This window comes from Aedes aegypti, chromosome 2, assembly GCF_002204515.2.
Source record: "Aedes aegypti strain LVP_AGWG chromosome 2, AaegL5.0 Primary Assembly, whole genome shotgun sequence".
NCBI lineage: Eukaryota > Metazoa > Arthropoda > Insecta > Diptera > Culicidae > Aedes > Aedes aegypti.
In genome coordinates, this window is record NC_035108.1 from 442,246,821 (window position 1) to 442,267,105 (window position 20,285).

Consider the following 20,285-nt stretch of genomic DNA (forward strand, 5'->3'; position numbering starts at 1 on the left):
AATCAAGACATATAATCAACAGATTCCTATAAAACGAACCAAACTTCCTTTGGAAAGAGTCTTATCAGGGAATTCACCATGAAATTCCTCCATTAATTTGTACAGGAATTTGTTCGAAGATTTTTTCATTGATTTCACAATTATTTCGTTTAAAAGTTTTCTATATTTATTTCCCTAGACGTTCCTCGAAATAATTTCTTAAGCGATAATTCTACTAGAGGTTTCAAAAAAATCAACTTATTCTGAGATGTTCCTAAGGGTAACTTTATAAAATTTCATTAAATTCGTCAGAAGTTTTCATGATGAATCCATTAGCAATTTCATATTGGACAAGACATACATCTAAAGTTCCTCCAGAATCCTTTAATTTAATCAACGACCCTCAAAACTTCCGCCACTTGTATCTCTACCAATTCTTTTTTTTAGAAATTCCTCGAGGGATCGAGGTAGGATGTTTCCCATGAGGATGTTTCGCATAATTTATGGTTGGACGTTTCGCATAATTTTATGGTTGGACGTTTCGTATAATGGATAGTTCACATAATAAGATTTGAATATTTTATCTAAATGCTTCATGTTCTTTATTGAAACTTCCATTATGTAAAATGTCTTTATGCGAAATAGGTTACCATCCCCTCTGGAATTACTGCAGTCATTGTTGTTAACATTCCTCCACTGTTATTTTGAAATATTTCAATGAGTAATTCAGAGAATATTGTCACTTTTTGTAAATATTCCATTGCACAGTGGGTGATTTCGTCATCTATTGCGCTCCTAGCGTTTTGGTGTCTTCTATGAAGTGTTTAGGAAAAAAATCAATTTTACGTATCTTCAGCATTTTGATCTATCTCCCTAAAAGAAAGAGAGAAATTTGATTTTTTGATCTTTTCAATATACAGGGTTGGTATTTCCACAAAAAGTTGTTAAAAATGCTCTTTTGAACAATTTAGTTGAAGACACCAAGTTCATTACTTCATCACTTTTTGACATATAATAGATTTCTGATAAAACCCCTTAAAAGTGATTTTTCTACGTAACTTTTGAACTTTCGATTTAACAGTTTACAATGTTTAGGAGCTTCTATATATCATTAAAATAAACAATTTTGCAGAATATGTAATCTAACTATGTTTTGAAATGAACAAGCTATTGCAGTGTGTGTAGTATTTTTGAGTATATTTCACATACTTCTAAGTAAACAAGTGGCAAAAAGATGCAGATCAAATTATGTGCATATGAAAGTACAAGTTCTTGATTATAAGATAACGTTAAAATGATCAAACTTTAAGAGCATTTAAGGTCAGTTTAACCATACAATACGTAGTTAAGATGAACAATAAATATATCCATATGCAAAGTACTTTAAATAATTTATCAATTATACTCACTTTGAATCACTGCTGCTGAATACCTTGAAAAAGCGCATTTACTTACTGAAAAATTTTGTAAAAGACACTAAAATGGTAGGATGCAAAATTAAGGTGCTAATAAATAAGAGCGCTTAAATGACGATATCTCCCACAGTTCATTGCAATATTCATAGCAGAATCTATGACAAAAAGTCGAAAGACTAAAGTTCGGAAGGATAAAAGGTCGAAAGACAAAACGTCGAAAGGACAAATTGTGTGATTTGCTTTCGTTAGATCTTTAGATCTATTATTTTGTTTTGTCCAACGTTTTGGTCCGTTTGAGACCTTCTTCAGGGACACGATCTACCAGGCAGTTACATTATTATTATTATTATTATTATTTATTAAGGACACTTTACCACTTTAATGACATTCGTGTCAGCGAACCACACGGGACAAATGAACTGCAACAATTGAGTCCCTGAAGAAAGTTCCAAATGGACCGAAACGTTGCACGATATAAAATAACATTTTTTTATTTTGTCGAGACCAAAAAGCCAATCCAACGTCAGCAAGAAACTACAGTCAAACAATCACCTCTCGCGAAACATTACGAAAGGACCTATGTACAAATGAGAGATTCTCTCCTCTCTCGCTCTCTTTCGATTGTAACAATGGAATACTAAAGCTTTTGGGAAGTTTTTCACTACAGATCGAAAGGCAATTTCCTTGACTAGCGTTTTATAGAAAAAACGCAACAGAAGAGGTTAATGTGACTCAGTTATTGATCAAAGAGAAAGTAAACAAAGAGAGTCTCTCATGTGTACATAGGTCTTTTAGTAATGTTTCGCGATAACTATTGTCCATGAACAATTAGAATAATAGTGGTAAAGTTAATAACATGACAGTTTTCAGTATGCTACCTATGGTAGTTTTGAGCAGCTCGATAATAATATAAAATCTTCAAATAAATTTGAAAAAAATGCATTTTTATTCCAAAATTGGGACAACATAATGCTGATACTAGTTCTGGTTTGGTTTCGGTTGGCTGTGACAATTATAATTGGGAGAATAAGAAGTTTTCTGATGCATTGGTGAGTTCGTTTCATATTTTGTTATTACCTAGTAGACTTCAATTCTAAACAACAGGTGGACAATGCAATAAATTTTCCATACATTCGTTACCTTCGTTTGAATTTCGGACATTACTTTAGAGATCGTACATATTTTGGTACATTACATAGATGACGTAACATATTTTGGTGAAAGAAAAATTAAGGATTTTGTGACAAATGATTATGTATTAGATATTGTAGAATAAACTAAAATGTGGAAGAGGGCTGTTAAAGATGCTCCCCTGCAATTTTTTCTGTCTAAATTTTACAAAAGAAAACTTTTTTCTTTTTCACAAATAATGTCTTAGAAATTGTCTTAAACATGTATTTTGGATATTTCTGTATCTAAAAGGAGCTTGACAGGAATATGTAACAGTATTATCAATCAAATTTGGAAATGTTAGAAAAAAATATTTTTCAACTAATTTTTCTAATAGGCACAATTTCCGAGTTCTATATTATTAAATTTTCGTCAAAAATAGAAACACCATAAACTGGGAAAGCTTTGAGATAGGTTATTTCTTAAAATAAAATTCGTCGTGATTCATAGTGACAATTAAAGGATTTTCAGCTTATCAAAATTGTAGTACACAGCACCAGCGACATATGGATGGTTAAATACTGTAGTGTAACTGAAAACACGTATGGTCGATGAGATAACCAAACTAATCATTTTTTTTTTCTTAAACATCAATCAACGACTGTTTTTGCAAGGACTGGCAATGACAGCTCAATAATGTTCCGAGGCTTATTTTATAATGTTTTTTTTTTCATATAACATAACTTTTTTGCACCTTATGGGCTTTAAAATGACTGTACATTAACTCTTGAGCTATATATTAATTGTGTTTAATTGATTTTAAATTCATTTATAATTGTTCAAGCTCAAATCGAATCATGCTGTCTCTAAGAACTCCAAATGAATCCGCTCCCATTAGCCGACACACCGAACCCGTTCTAATCTGTGTTCTCCAAGTTCAACTGGCTGCAAATGCTAATTGAATCCCATAAAAAGTACACCGTTTCATTATTCATCATTACTTCGCTACGCACCGAGTGATTTGCTGTGTAGAAGACACTGGTTTTTCGTTTTTGCTTCGGCCAGGCGGCGGCGGCGGCGGCACCCGCCAACAAATTAGAACCGTTGAATAATTGCCACCTCTAAGTGGCCAAGAAATTAATTTCTCAATTATAGGTAGCTGGTGGCTCGCCAATGCTTCTTTTAGTCGATGGAGTCGAATGAGCAGATGATGAATCTGTCCGCACATCGGTTCCACATCTAAACTAGGCGCAGAACATACGTTGAATGCGCGCAAAAAGTCCCGGCTCTCTTTATAGCAGCCAACCAGGGCTGGTAGCGGATCTCTTTTTGGCGTCTTGGTCACTATTTTCATGCAAGTCTCTAAAACTTTTCTCTATTTTGAATTGATGATCTCTAAAGCTACTTATTTTTAAATGTTATGTTGAATTGCCTTCTGATATAATCATTCTCACTAAATTTTGTTAAGTAGGGGCATGTGCTAATATCCATGGTATTGAGCTTTGATCAGTGAGAACCTGCAATGTTCCCAGTACTGCAATGTTTGATGCTGATACAACCCGATACCAAACTATTCTTTCCCTAGACGGCTGTGGCATTGTGTAATAAGATTTTGATAAACCCTGATCATTCATTGGAAATAATGCAATAAAAATATTACTTACCGTTGCCTCTATTCGTCGTATCAATTTTCATTTCGGTCGTACTGAGTTTCGATTCGTCTCACAACTAACGGCTCACTGTGATATAGTGAGTAGTCGTAATACACCACATCAACGTAACAATAAAATGTTTAACTAGATTATTTAGATCTTTGGGCATCCCTCTCCATTAGACCTGTTCATATTTTTAAAAATGCCTGAAAATCTACCGGTCAAGCAGTATTCGAAATTCTCATGCCAACAACAATGTCTGGTAAAATTTTCAGCTCATTTGATAAAGATTTCAATAAGCCTCGGGCTGCAAATCTCGTTAATAAAGATAATAATAATAAAGATTTCAGTATGCTTCAAGTTGAAAATGTGTTTTTGGGCTTATTTCAAGGTTTGAAAAATCATAACTAGCATGTGGAAAATCAAAACCACTTGCTATTACCACTATTTGAAAGCTAATTCTATTCTGTTAAAGTTTCTCGAACACGCTAATAAGATTAAATTGAGTTTTAACATTGTTTGATCCAAATTTGTACTCCGCATTACCCAGAAATTACAGTTTTCTCAATATACATGGTATATAAAACACCCATTGGCATTATTTTTTCAGACCCTAGTCAACGGGAATTCATTGACCATCAAAAGACTACATGTTGCTTAAGGCAATAAATTACAATAAATGCCCAAAGATCGAGCACCGCGTTGCAACCTGATGATAATCAAATCATGCATGACACATGTACCGGAAACGAATGAATTGAACAAGTTAGCATTGCTTTTTCTTTCCGAGTGATGATTGTTTTGATCGCATTTCACTGATCATTTAGAACGATTTGAAAACAATCATCATCATCGACTGAGAAAAGGCAGTGCTAACGTGTTCATTTTTTGTATTCCTTGAAGCTCACGGTGGTGTTCTTGGCTCACCTACACTGCCCATAACTGCATAATTGTAACATTCGACAAAAGTAGGCATTGAGTAAATGGAATACCAAGTAGGAATTTTATGGCAGTATGGGAGAAACTAAACTTTCTAAAAATTACCAGGAACTCAAAAGTGCTTATTTGAGATTGATATTTTGTATAACTCATATCGCATACGAGGTGAATTGTCAGAAAATAATTCTGAAAGAAATTTCATTGCTATCACATTATGAGGCCCATTTATAATCTCAATGTGACTGTTATGCGGTTATAATTACCAATGTGACAAAACAACTTGGTATTTTTTTCGAATTTTCTAAAACAATCTCTAAGATTTTAGTAAGTTGATCGAAAGTATTTATCATTTGATGACTCTCCATGGTATTAACTCAATTTTGTCAAAATTGTCGAATGTGAATGTTATGCAGTTATGGGCAGCACAGTGGATTTACAAATGCGCTTTATAATTACTTATTTTTTACAATTTATTTTCGTAAGATAAATGGTAACTTTGAACGGGATTGACTGTAAGATATGCATTGTCATCATGTCTGGGAATTAAAAATACGAAATTTTCATGCAGGTATGTTTTTCAGAGAGAAAACTCCATAAAAACAGCGATTTTCAAGAACCTCGAGATACAAACCTCAACCAAACTATGTTAAAACTTGCTCCAATCATAAAATCGTGTTCGGCAAAAGTTCGTAAAATTGGATAAACTACTATGTAGAGGTATTTCCGATAAATTTTGATGTTTCGTTCGGTAGTTATGATTTTTCAAAGCTTTAAAATAGCTTAAAAACACATAATTGATTTGAAGCACAACTAAATATACTCTAAATTGAATGAAATTTTGGCCAGAAGTTCATTTCGCAATCAAAGTATTGGTTGACTGGGGAGTTTCCAGACATTTTTGAAAATATGAATAGGTCTACTCTCCATGAAATATGTGAATTTCCCTTAAAATTCATTGGCCCCATCAAAACACACCTCAAAGCACAATTACTTTTGACCAAACAAATGCATGACGATTGTTTTCCACGCCGAAGATGACGCACACATTGATTCACTCAAGTTTTTTTTCAGTCCAGACGATTGAAAAACTTTGTTTGCGTTCTCAATTATATGCGGTCATTAAAGGATTTGCTTACAATTATAGAATTATAGAAGTTTTACGGCTCGTGATTGGAACGAAATCCCTCAGTGAAGATGTACAAAGGTTTTCCATAGAGTATGTGTGTGAATAAGTATATAACAAATAAGTCCCCGGTGAAGTAAGTCACACAGGGAGCGGGAAGAAATTTGAATCGTATTTTGGCGTGGCTCAGTCAATCGCTAATCGGATTTCGCTGGATACATCTTCCTCCATGCGATTTCGTCGGAAAAGTGCAAAGTGGATAATTGTACTAGAGTTATTTGTCGAAATACAACAGTTTTATTGCATTGTTGGTCTAAAAGTGGACAAACCATAACAGATTTCACAAAATTACGCTTGAAAAATGGATCTATATTGTAGTTAAGTTCGAATATCCGCCGTAGTGGTACATTTAAAGTTTGATACGACGAATAATAGCGCTTGCAACGAAGTAGATCTGAACCCTATCCTTTAGAGATTTCTTCACCCATTTTCACAGGGATTTGTCTGAAAATATTTCCAGCGTTTTTTAAGGTATTCTTAAATAATTCTTCTTGAATTCGCTCCAAAAGAGAGATGTGTGGTCATGCAATATATCCTGGTTCCTGTTTGACCTGCTTCTGCGTTTTGGTTTCTGTTTGGTCCCTTTTTGATTTTTCTTGGTCTCTTTTTTCAGGCACGAGGAATCTAAAGTTCCTTTTTTCGGATAGTTAGTCTCTACCAGCCCTGCCACACATTGACTAAAATCTCCCTCTCTCTCTCTCTCTCTCCCATTCGCAGGACGAGCAGCACGCGGCGTCGAATAGCGCACAAGGCGTTGGGCACCACCCGGCAGTTGGACCTACCGCGGCCAACCACAACACCCCTGGGCTACCGGGAATGCTACCGCCGGGACCGCACAACAACAGCAACCTGACGCAAGCCGGCCTCGAGGAGTACAGCAGGTCCTACTACGAGCAAACCGTCCAGATGTACCACCACCAGAAGCAGTCGTCGTACGCCCAATCCGAGGGCTACCACAGCTACGTGTCCAGTTCGGATTCCAGCTCGACGCCGTTTCTCGATCGGTAAGTTGTCAATCCACCAGGAACTTGTTCCATCATTCACACTGATGCTCGCTGATTGGCAATCGTGCGTTTCAATTACATCAACATTCTTGCAAATCTCCGACCCAGCTCTTCGGAGCGTCCGTCCATACAGAACACCCCAGAAGTGAATGGTCACAGATAAAGGCAAAACATGATCATAAATCTACGTTCCGGTGAAGGTTGTTTTGCTGTGGTTGTGCTCGGGCGTTGCTGGGTCGCCCCAAGTGAGCTGCCAATTTACATACCGTCGAACCGAATCAAAGAACGAACGAGTGCTTCTGATTACACTGGGGAACAAATTTTTGTCTTAATCATAAAAATATTGATTCTAACTTAATTAAGAGTTCCTTTGGTGAACTTGCTATGGGCGTAAATCCACTTAAATAAAGATAAATAATAATAATAATTGTAATTAAGAGTGGCTGAATCCATTGCTGTTTTCGAAAATATAACAGCACATCAAGTTTTTCAGATGTAGCTGTTGAAAATGCAGAAATCGTTGATTTGAGCAAACTTGCATGCAAGTTTATTATCTTGCATGGTGATTTATTTGCTTAATTTGCCACAGAAATCAAACATTATGAGTTAAAGAATACTTATCAACAATGTTCATAACACTTTCAATGCTCACCAGTTATTTTTAGATGATTCAGAGAAGAATTGTTTTTTTTTTTTTCATACTAAAGAATCGAATAATTTGTATGGAGACTGAAGGCATGTCTTGAAAAAGTCGATTTGACCAAAGTTTTTCCATGAAATTTAAACCAAACCATATCCTACATGGAAGTTGAAGTCCTATTTTGCATGCTTGGTTGATTAGATCACTAAAAAGTTTGATAAATCTTACCATAAATTGCACTTAATTTAATAGAGGCTCATAGTTTGATCATTGAGACACACAAAAATGTAATTTTTGTTACACTGTGTTACTGGGAATGGGTATGGTTTTACAATTTATCCATAGAGGCGATAAGCGATAAAATTGGTGAGTAGTTTGCGACGGGTGGTGTAGCGCAGATCAATGTTCATGATAAGTACGATTGTTGCAGGAGGGGAGAGAGGTAGGAATGTAACTGTTGCTATTTTTTCTACTATTTAGGTGCTGTTGAGAACGATCTTATGATACAATGTTGATCTGCTGGACAATGTTGTGCGAAATCAGATAAGACAGTGGAACGTATAGAGGTGTATTTATTAGGATTGGATTATTAAATTCAGATGGATATTTCATGTTAACGACAGATTGTTGTAAATTGTAAGCCATTTCGTGGTATCGCAGGTTGATCTTATCGATTTGAAGCAAAGAAAAATATTACTGTTTCTTAATGAAATCAGAATGCACATGATTGATAATCATTCAATCAATTTCAGCAAAACTGATTTTAATCTAATTCGACCCCAATTTTCTCTTCCTTGATTGCGATGAAGCAGTTTGGAATCCCGAATTTCGAATCCTCTATTCCCGCAAAGTACAAAGCAGGAAAAAACAATTTTCCCTGTGTCGTTGATTTTGTAAGTATGATTTCTTCAGAGAAGTTGTTCGTAATTAAGTTTTGCACCTTCTAAGAAAAAAGTGAGATAGTGATTTAGTTTTTTTTGTTAGCGTTTTGTTCAGAAAATGTTGTTATGCTTATAGTTATAAAGCCTCAATCAATTGAAGTAGAAATCTTGAGATGCTAATAACTCATAAAGTTGGTTCGATTTTTTTTAATAAATAAAGCCATAAAAATTTGAAATTCACATACAGTCATCTTTCCCTAACTCGATATTGAAGGGACCGAGTTAGGGAGGTATCGAGATACAGAACACAAATTTTTCAATTTTTGAAATTTTGATAATTTCGACAAAGTACATTCAAAATAGTAAATTAAATGTGAAAAATTGTAAATTTTCAGTATAGGGAGCCGGATCCTATTCTTGGCACTTTAGATTCACTTCGGCAGTTGGTTTTTTTGAAAGCTGCTGAGCTCATATTTGGCCACAATGAGCGTCATATTGAAATGCTTCTTATTGCAAAGTTTCAGAAAGTTTGGCCGAGAAAAACCCCCCATGCCAAAGTGAATAATGAAAGTGCCCAAGTAGCTCTGCACCCTATTTATCAACGTGACACTTTTTGCATAGTCTTCAAAAATTCAATTCTTTATCATCTTGAAATGACTTGTCAACCTTCATTTTACTATCACTATAATCATAATTATCAAATTTATGAAATTTATTAACATTTGGAGGATATTTGAAAATTTTCATTGAAATATCGAGTTAGAGAGGTAAACCTGCATAGGAAACTGAAACAGATCGCATCGAGTTAGGGAATATCGAGTTAGAGAGGTATCGACTTACAGAGGGATCAAAGTATGCTAGATTGAAGGGACCGTGCATTCCATCGAGTTAGGGGAAATATCGAGTTACAGAATATCGAGTAAGGGAAAGTTAACTGTATAAAAAAATGAAATTATCGACGTACTGATATTCAGCCAATGCTTCATTAGTAATCGTGACAATCAAGTAATAAGAGAACAAGAAAATGCTTTTTTCTGGTAGCATTTTTCGTTGAATTTCTGCCAAGATCCGGATTAGATTTATGCTAGCTAGATTCATTACGGATTTCAGGATGGGTTTTATATGAGATACTTAAAAATTCATCGATAATCTTGACAATACCTAATGTGACATTTTTTGCGATGATCTTGGGCAGAATGCTTCAAAAGATTCGCTATAATTCTCCGCATAATTTTAAAAACTGAATATTTTGTCCAAATTTTATCGAGTTCAACCAAGGATATTTAAAACCATTGAAAGTTATCAATCAAACGGTCTCTGGAGTTGATTTGTTGATTCAACAAAACAATCATTCCGCTACTCTCCCACCGAAGAAACCAGACGCATTTTTTCATTAGTTCGATACAGAACATCATGGATTTGATCAACAACAATTTTGTCCAAATTCATCTAAATTATCTGGATTCCACTGTGCTTTTGGAATCTTTGTGTCTTCCTGGTGAATATTTTGCCTTTTATCGATATTTCTGTAGAAACCATTGCTTAAAATCCTTTCTATAGAATTTTTGATAAAAGCCTTTAGCTGTGAACTGTTTCTGTGAAATCCTTTTGTGAGCAGAAGTTCTGGAGCAATTGATAGCAAATATTCTGGATGAACTCCTCAAAAATTTCAGAAATCTATTTGTGGCGGTTAACTTTTATTTATTTAATTTTTTTTCAGGTTTTTTTTTGCAGTACTTGTATAAATTCTCACCAAAATTAGAATAGGATTTTTTTACAGAATTTTTCCTAAAACAAAAAAAATGTCAAATTCTATTGCTCAGAAAGACGTTGTGGAAGAAGTTAGGTGTAATTCATTGAGGACTTCTTGGCGAAATCCTATGACTTTTTGATAGATGATAGTTGCAAAATAGAGAGAATGAAAGCTAAGTTCATTCTAGAGATATCATTAAATTATCAGTTATATGTTCTACAGAACCGTACTCTGAATCTTGTCTGTTGGTTACTTCTTCTTCTTCTTTTTGGCGTTACGTCCCTACTGGGACAGAACCTGCTTCTCAGCTTAGTGTTCTTATGAGCACTTCCACAGTTATTAACTGAGAGCTTACTATGCCAATGACCATTTTTGCATGCGTATATCGTGTTGCAGGTACGAAGATACTCTATGCCCTGGGAAGTCGAGAAAATTTCCAACCCGAAAAGATCCTCGACCGGTGGGATTCGAACCCACGACCCTCAGCTTGGTCTTGCTGAATAGCTGCGCGTTTACCGCTACGGCTATCTGGGCCCTATATTTCGCTAATAATTTCTGGTTACTATATTTCTGGTTACTATATTTCGCCAATAATTTCTACTCCAGACTTCGAAACTAGAAAATCAGTGTATATGATAATCTCTTTCTGACTAATTATTGATTCTTAATAATGTTCGAATCCTCTGAGCAGATTACCTACATTTTGGTAATCGCTGTCAGATGTATCAATATTAAGTATGCTAAAATGGGTTCAGTACATTTTGACCTGAATTATATAGTATAAAAAGAAAATCGCTTCTGCTTCAGAGGAGCAGTAGTTTATAGGTTCAATCATAGACCCGTCCGTTTCTCAGAAGCTACTTGCTCTATCCATTCTCCATCTTTTTTCATTAATTTAATTAGGTTGCATCTAAACAGATAACACTTTGCCTAAAATTATATGTCACAATGATTGTTTACTACAGGAGAGACGATCTGGGACAACAATTTGCCCTATTTCAATTGAGGATCACTTCTAATTTCACCAGGGATTAAATTCGGAGAAAATTGAAAGAATCTCTCACTTATCGCTCTCTGTATCAATCATGATCCGCAGCACATCATGAGAACCTGTTTATTATCTACTGCTACAGCCATGATTGAATGGAGGGTCTAATATTGTATGGTAAAACCCATACAAACTAGATCCAAAGCTGGAGCAAACTATTGCTATCAGATGTTCGGGGAATTGTTTTTCATGGCAGTGAAACAATATACCTACCCCTATCATAGCAGCTTTTATTTGGCAAGCTCGGTACAACTTGCGATCATGGACCGAAGCAGATGTGATGTTTTTCTTCGCTTGCTTTGGTCGTGTTTCGAAATCAAATGAGAGCGAATGTTGCAATGTCTGAAATTCTCACAATACAAATTTTCATTCTCTTTGTGGATGGGGCATATTCCCCGTTTTCTTTGCTCCTCCGATAGCTGATCTGTTTCTCAGATTGAACATCATTTCCAGCTGCTTAATTGCCCTGAAAGATGTTGAACGGCATCCTTGACCTCCCTCAAAGGGGAGGTTGATTCCGCAGTACTGACTTACACATTTCCTCCAATGTTTTGATTCGATGCGATCCCAGCACCATTCATGTGTTCATCGAAGTGCTGCTTTCATCTTTAGACGACTTCAAGCTCGTCCGTCAAGTATGCTGCCATGTATCCCTGCACATCTCAGCTCGCGGCATGAAGCCATTGCAGAGTGCGTTCCAGTAAAACTTTCGTGTTCGGCTCAGCTACTCCATCTCCATGGCGTTTTTTCTCCTGAAATTACGAAATTCAGTTCCAGCAAACAAACGTGCACACGTGGGTTCCTTCATTATTGAAATCTCGCAGACAAAGACAAAGACTAAATAAAGACCGCCATGTTCCTTGCAGTAGCCCAAAATTTTAAAGCACATAAGGTAATAAAGCAAAATCTATATTTTGCCAATAATTTCTACTTCATACTTCGAAACTAGAAAATCAGTGTATATGATAATCTCTTTCTGACTAATTATTCATTCTTATTAATGTTCGAATCCTCTGAGCAGATTACCAAAATGTATATCGCTGTCAGATGTTTTGATATAAAGTATGCTAAAATGGGTTCAGTACATTTTGACCTGAATCATATAGTATAAAAAAGAAAAAGGAGCAGTAGTTTAAAGGTTCAATCATAGACCCGTCCGTTTCTCAGAAGCTACTTGCTCTATCCATTCTCCAACTTTTTTCATTAATTTAATTAGGTTGCATCTAAACAGATAACACTTTGCCTAAAATTATATGTCACAATGATTGTTTACTACAGGAGAGACGATCTGGGACAACAATTTGCCCTATTTGAATTGAGGATCACTTCTAATTTCACCAGGGATTAAATTCGGAGAAAATTGAAAGAATCTCTCACTTATCGCTCTCTGTATCAATCATGATCCGCAGCACATCATGAGAACCTGTTTATTATCTACTGCTAAAGCCATGATTGAATGGAGGGTCTAATATTGTATGGTAAAACCCATACAAACTAGATCCAAAGCTGGAGCAAACTATTGCTATCAGATGTTCGGGGAACTGTTTCTCATGGCAGTAAAATGAAATACCTACCCCTATCATGGCAGCTTTTATTTAGCAAGCTCGTTACAACTTGCGATCATGGACCGATGTAGATGGGATGTTTTTCTTCACTTGCTTTGGTCGTGTTTCGAAATCAAGTGAGAGCGAATGCTGCAATGGCTGAAGTTCTCACAATACAAATTTTCATTCTCTTTGTGGATGGGGCACATCGCCCTTTTTCTCCGCTCCTCCGATAGCTGATCTATTTCTCAGGTTGAACATCCTTCCAGCTGCTGAATTGTCCTGAAGAAGTTGAATGGCATTCTTGACCTCCCTCAAAGGGGAGGTTGGTTCCGCAGTACTGACGTAGACATTTCCTCCGATGTGTTGATTCTCAACCTGCGATCTTAGCACCATTCATGTGTTCATCGAAGTGCTGCTTTCATCTTTCGATCACTTCAAGTTCGTCCGTCAAGTATGCTGCCATGCTTCCATTTGTATCCGTGCACATCTCAGCTCGCGGCATGAAGCCATTGCAGAGTGCGTTCTAGTAAAACTTCGTTCTCCTGAAATTACGAAATTCAGTTCTATCAAACAAACGTACACACACGTAGCTTGTACCGTTTTGTCTCAAATTCTGAACAGACTCATATTCCGAACACTAGGTTTTTGTATGGCAACTTGGTTGAAATGTTTCGCTGAAATATGTCACCAAATAACAAGGAAATGGCAGTCAATTGCAATTCAATTTGAACGTCTCCAATATAATTTATACCGCAGGAGTAGTGATGATTCTCTAGTTTGAGACCAATAGAACAAGCTCAGATTAATTTATTTGCCAAATTATTAATTTGAATACGATTTATTCGGGCTGTTCGGAATTTGAATCAGGGTGTTCGGAATATGAGACAGAACGAACACAGTGTTCGGCATTTGAGTCAAAATGTTGATCCATACTTTTACGTAAAAACAATACTAAAACTAATAAAATCAACATAATTATTGGTACACCCAACAGCTAACAGGTAGACTTTGCGATGAAATTAAAATTTACACAAATATCGACTAATTTATGCCAATCAGATGCATTTGAAGTCCCTTTTGGCTTTAAGTGTTCGGAATATGAGTCAAAACGGTATCACTATATAAATCTCGCAGACAAAGACAAAGAATAAATAAAGACCGCCATGTTCCTTGCAGTTGCCCAAAATTTTAAAGCACATAAGGTAATGAAGCAAAATCTAGAATGCCGTGAAAAGTGTACTGTGATCTGTCAAACTTGGGTACCTTTTGCAGTACCAAGGTACCAAATGCAGTACTAGAAGTGGTTCCCATTCTGAATCCGACTAGTATGTTTCCATTCGTTTCTGATTTAGAAAAAGGAGGTCGAAAGACAAAACATAACAAATTGAAGGGTCAAACATAATCTTTTTGGAAGTAAATGTTCTCTTGTATGAAAAATTTTTGACCTTCTGTTTCTTCTATTTCTATTCTTCGGCCTTTTGACAAAGATTTTCACGTAACACACTAGTCCCCCATGAGCTTGAGCTTGATTTGCCGCCTGTGGTTGATACTCCAGTGTCTCCAGATCAGCTGCACTTACCTAAGGAACCAACAGACACACTCAGTGTATAAGTGCTGGTGATCTTCTTTTTTAGGCAACAATGGCACCTGCTACTTTGGAATGTTGATCAATATGGGGGAGGAGGTGGAATTGATGTTACATTTCAAACTGACCCATAGTAGACCAGATATACCCCTGTATCTATGCCAGTTCATACGGGAAGGTATAGGGGTAAGGTAATTTTATGGCAGGAAGGCTTGCGATGATGAAATGATGGAAGGATTCTTGTCCGTTTCTGGTTGTTGCGATGGCTATGAACGAATAGTTTGAATTTGATAAATCAAGAGTGGAAAATAAAACTACAGAATATGAGAAACGAGCACGGCCTGGGATTGAAGTAATAAGCTTCTGCTTTTGAAGCAGAAGCGATAGTCATTAGACCACCAATCCCGTCTCTTACAAAATTCTGTACATGAGTGTCACAAACTCTTGGAAAAATTCTCCAAATAAATTTAAGTGAATCCTATGCGGCTTTCTAACAAAGTTATGAGTAGGGTATTTGTTAAATCCAAGATACCAATTTCAAACACTCAAGGTCGAATTTTTCAAAGATTTCTGGGATAGACACTGCTGTTATCCTGAGCACATATCTCACAGAATCTTGGGATATTTTTCTAGTGAATCCTCTTGGGATCAGCAGAAATTGTAGATTTTTCACAGGTTACATATCACTGATTTAAGTTATCTTTTGCATTGTCCAAGATACTCCAACATACTAACGAAATATGACGATGTATTGTTATTGAAACCTCCCAAACCTTGAGGTTATATTTCTAGATTCCTCGCTAAACATATGTAGATTCCTTGTAACATATTTGATACATTTTTGAAGAGATTTCTGATGACTTCCCTGTGGAAACCTTGGATTACTGACAAGATTCATGGAAATATCTAAGATTATCTTTTATTAGTTTTCTTCAGATATTTTTTTCAAGATTCTTATCGAATTCTAGACAATACTCGTTCTGGATTGGTTGATAAGCGTGTAATTTGTATGAGATGTTCGATGAATCACTTTCCAAAGCGTTTGTTAATACCTGGCAAAACTTTGAGTGGTTTCCAGACATTAAGATTCCAAATAATTGTATCGTTGAACTGAACATATCATCTCGATTCTTTGGCCGATAAGGATCACAAATCCCAACGCGCATCTAAGTTTTAACCCAGTCGAAATAACAGTTAGTGTAAAAATTTACAGCAGAATGAAAGAGAAGCAGATAGAAAATTATCATCAATGCATAAATTTTAGTAATTCGGTGACTATTTTTATTTCTGAGTGTACAAACAAACTGCCTCGAATATCAATTTTACACAAGTCGATTTTCTAAGAATGAAAACACAGTAAAAGTCAAGGAAACAAATGAATTATAGCGGAGCACACAACTTAATAAGTCATATGTTTGCAGTTGTACACATTCGTCGGTTTCAGCATTGATCGTAACAAAAAAGCTCTCGGACACTCACTTTAGATTCATTGGATCATTGAAGGTTACTCATTTGGCTCTCACCGCATCAAAACAGCGCACAGTATTTCGATCGGCCGAAATCGTGAACTTAATTCTGTAGCACCTTTAAACGTGATTTTTTCGGAATGGTGTCTCCAGACGAAAATTTTCTAAAAATATAGCGCATATATTGACGGTAAATTTTAGTTCGCAACTTTGCCACGGGCGGCGCTGTGAAAATATTTTTTTTGAAATGACAATCTTTAAATATGATGTCTTCGGCAAAGTTGTAGATAATTCAAATACAAACAACTTTGCCAAAGACACCTAGTGTGTATTCAGCCGCATTTCCAAAATACGGGAGTATTTTATGAACGACCCCCTAAAACTAGTTTTTCTTCGATATTTTGAAAATACGAAGTTTCCGGTAGCAACAATGTTCTACAAAATTATGTAAACAGTCAATATGAATCATTCTCTGGAAGACACTAGTCTTCTAAAGATCAAGGAAAAGCAGTTATAACCGTTTAAGTGCAAAAATCAGTCATTTTTGGGGTCCGTGTATATATTCGGGTGGCAGCTGGTGGCAGATGAAACCTAGTAGGATTCAAAATACATCATTCGTAGTTGTAAATGTCGATAGTGTCATTAGTATCCACGAGTATCCCTTTTACCCAGAGGAAGTTTCATCAATGACTCTTATTACCCTGTAGTACTTGATTATATGATGGGTAGAGGGCTATGTGGCTCCATACTTCTTCTTTTTCTTCTTTTTGACACATTCTTAATCATTACGCATAACCAGTAGGTTCCGAATACATTTTTGAAGAAGGTTCTCAATCTCCTGAAAAGACGCTTTACGAAATGACTCGCCCTACAACTATTTTTCACTTGAGATTTTTGCGTTTTTTCGTTTATCCCAAGTAACCAAATAGCACTTTAATTCGCTCTGCGTGCTAGCATTATACAGCTGAAACGCTTAATTGGTCGAATAATAGCACTAAAAGACCAAAAAGATAAACTAGCAGGCTAGTGTTTACTACATGACACGTGCAAGAACGATGCGGTGAGTAGAAAATTAAGTGATGTATCAAATTCAAATCCAAAATCAGGCAAGTGCCTCAATATCAGATCATATTGTAAATTAGTGTCGCAGCCATAAGAACTGCGTTAACATTTAAACACTGATTTGATTCACAGAATAGTGATTCAATGATTTATTCTTTTCTCAACAGAATATTTCACCAAATTTGCATAGCTTGCACTTACTATAGTGTCTATGTACGAAAAATAGCTAAAATTGCAAGCGAAAATAGTTGTTTGGCGAGTCATTTTGTAAAGACTAATTGAGAGCTTTCTTCATAAAAGTATAGAGTAACCTATTGAGTGTGTGTATAAAGATGAAAAATGTGTCAAAGAGAAGAAAAAGAAGAAGTTTGGAGTCACATAGCCCTCTACCCATCACATAACTAAGTACTTCAGGGTAATAAGAGTCATTGATGAAACTTCCTCTAAGTAAAAGGGATACTCGTGGATACTAATGACACTATCAACATTTACAACTACTAATGGTATATTTTTAACCCTACTAGGTTTCATCTGCCACCAGCTGCCACCCGAATATATACACGGACCCCAAAAATGACTGATTTTTGCACTTAAATGGTTATAACTGCTTTTCCTTGGTCTTAAGAAACCTAGTGTCTTCTAGAGAATGATTCATTTTGACTGTTTACATAATTTTGTAGAACATTGTTGCTACCGGAAACTTCACATTTTCAAAATATACGAGAAAAACTAGTTTTAGGGGGTCGTTCATAAAATACTCCCGTATTTTGGAAATGCGGCTGAATACACACTAGGTGTCTTTGGCAAAGTTGTTTGTATTTGAATTATCTACAACTTTGCCGAAGACATCATATTTAAAGATCGACATTTCAAAAAAAATATTTTCACAGCGCCGCCCGTGGCAAAGTTGCGAACTAACATTTTCCGTCAATATATGCGCTATATTTTTAGAGAATTTTCGTCCGAAGACACCATTCCGAAAAAATCACGTTTAAAGGTGCTACAGAATTAAGTTCACGATTTCGGCCGATCGAAATACTGTGCAGCGGCACCACCGTATATGGGATTTAACATTGTGACAACATTGCTGTTCTGTCAAACACTCAAGACTACGGTGGTGCTATCTATGCGATTCATTGCAGCCGTTTTGATATTTTTATGATCCATTGTCAATTCTATCAGTCTCTCAGTCGGCAATAGCAAAATTTCATTCTCAGTTAAAAAGCGAGAACTGATTATCACGGGTTTTTGTTTTGCACAATCAGGTGATAATTAGTTGCCATGAGTGAAAAAAATATAGCTTTTGAGAGATATTGACAGCTTTTCAGAAATATTTGCTGGTTTGCTGGAAAGATTTTATATCAGATACCCAAGAGACATCAACCCGAACGACATTTACCCGAATGTAACACTCTCCCAAGTGTGACATTCACCCAAGTGGTTAAAATCATTTTGGTTTCGCTATAAATTTGATGCAATAATTACTAGCTGCTTGCGTTCAATACATAAAATATTCAGAGCAAACGACTGTTTAGCAAACAAATACTCGAAAAACATTTTCCAGAAAACCATTCACTAAAATCCGACACTTAGCGGAATACTATTTACACGAATGCGACATTTACCCGAATTATATATAAAACTGTGAATAACACACGATATCCAAAAACTTCTGCTTCAGAAGAAATGTCGCATTAGAGTAAATGTCACATTTAGATGCATGTCGCATTCGGGTATGTGTTACATTTGGATAAATGTTGTTCGTGTATTTATTGTTCGAGTAAATTATTTTCGGGTGTTTGTTAGAGATTCATTTAGTGTAACAGAAATGAGTCGACTGAGAGCTGTTGTCAATCACACTATTTGTTAGCTCAAAAACTAGAGCACTAGTTTTTGAAGATCGTGTCTGACGATACTATATATACAATCCGAGTAAATGTCGCAATCGGGTAAATGGCGTAATAGGTTAAAAGATTTACGAGTAAGTGTCGCATTAGGGTTAATTGTCTTTCAGGTAAATGGTTTCGGGTATTTGTTATATAATCGCTGGAAATGATACGCAAGATGCCTAAAAATTCCGTACGGCGAATGCTTCAGGAAGGAAACAACCGCGATTGATGAAACATCCCTATAAAATGAAGTGAAATGGGAGCAAAATCGATATGGTTCCTTCCCTCTAGGGAGCACCGCGTTTTTTTTTTTTTTTGTATCAAAAACGCTAATGTATTTACAATTTATAATAAGATCCTAAGCTATTGTGCGGCTATGAGGGCAAAATATTTCTCCAGCTAATTTTTCTGTTCTCAAAACAAGAAGCGAAGCTGAAAATCAACACGAATCTTATGTTTAATCCTAAGCATTGAACGAGTAACTCAGTAATTTACAAAAAGTTCATTCAACTGTCTCTTAAATAAACATAGGAGCTTTTATTCTTAGCATGAACATTCAAACTATTTGGCAATGATCCAAATATTGCAGCAATTGTGAAATTTATCACGTATAATCAACTTTGACCGGCAAGATTTTTTGCCGATCTACCTGAGAATTCTAAAAACCAAAACTTGTGCAATTATGGTTGCTATTCATTATAAATTTACACTGCGAGTATTTCGTAGATTGCATACTGGAAACTATAGTAATGAAATCGGAAGTCAAAGATATAAAGACATGACAACTCCAATTGCCGGTCACGCCAATCAATGTTCAATGATGGCAGCTCTTATAACGAAAACTGATAAAAATAAACAAAGCCATAGAGTAAGGTGGGGCAAAAGTTCGACCTTAGTGGTATAATCAAAGTTTCCAGGAAAATAATAGCAGATGAAACAAAACAAATACCATACAGCGAACCTTCATCATATTGGCTATAACTTTGCTGAACAAACTTGTGTCAAAATATTTACCCATTTTTAGTTATAACAGTTTCAAAATTGATTGTCTTATTCGAACTTTTGCCCCACCGGTGGGGCAAAAGTTCGAATCTAGTGTGGGGCAAAAGTTCGTTGGCTAAAACACAAAATA

At 35.9% G+C, this 20,285-nt stretch overlaps 1 protein-coding gene across 1 annotated transcript in view; it reads left to right on the forward strand.

The window, feature by feature from the left end:
- Positions 1–20,285, forward strand: part of LOC5572054 (protein Shroom) — an 808,873-nt gene that overhangs the window by 288,754 nt on the left and 499,834 nt on the right. The window contains exon 3 of the mRNA XM_021847884.1: positions 6,996–7,282. Within this exon, the coding sequence (XP_021703576.1) occupies positions 6,996–7,282 (287 nt within the window). The remainder of the gene's footprint in view (positions 1–6,995; positions 7,283–20,285) is intronic.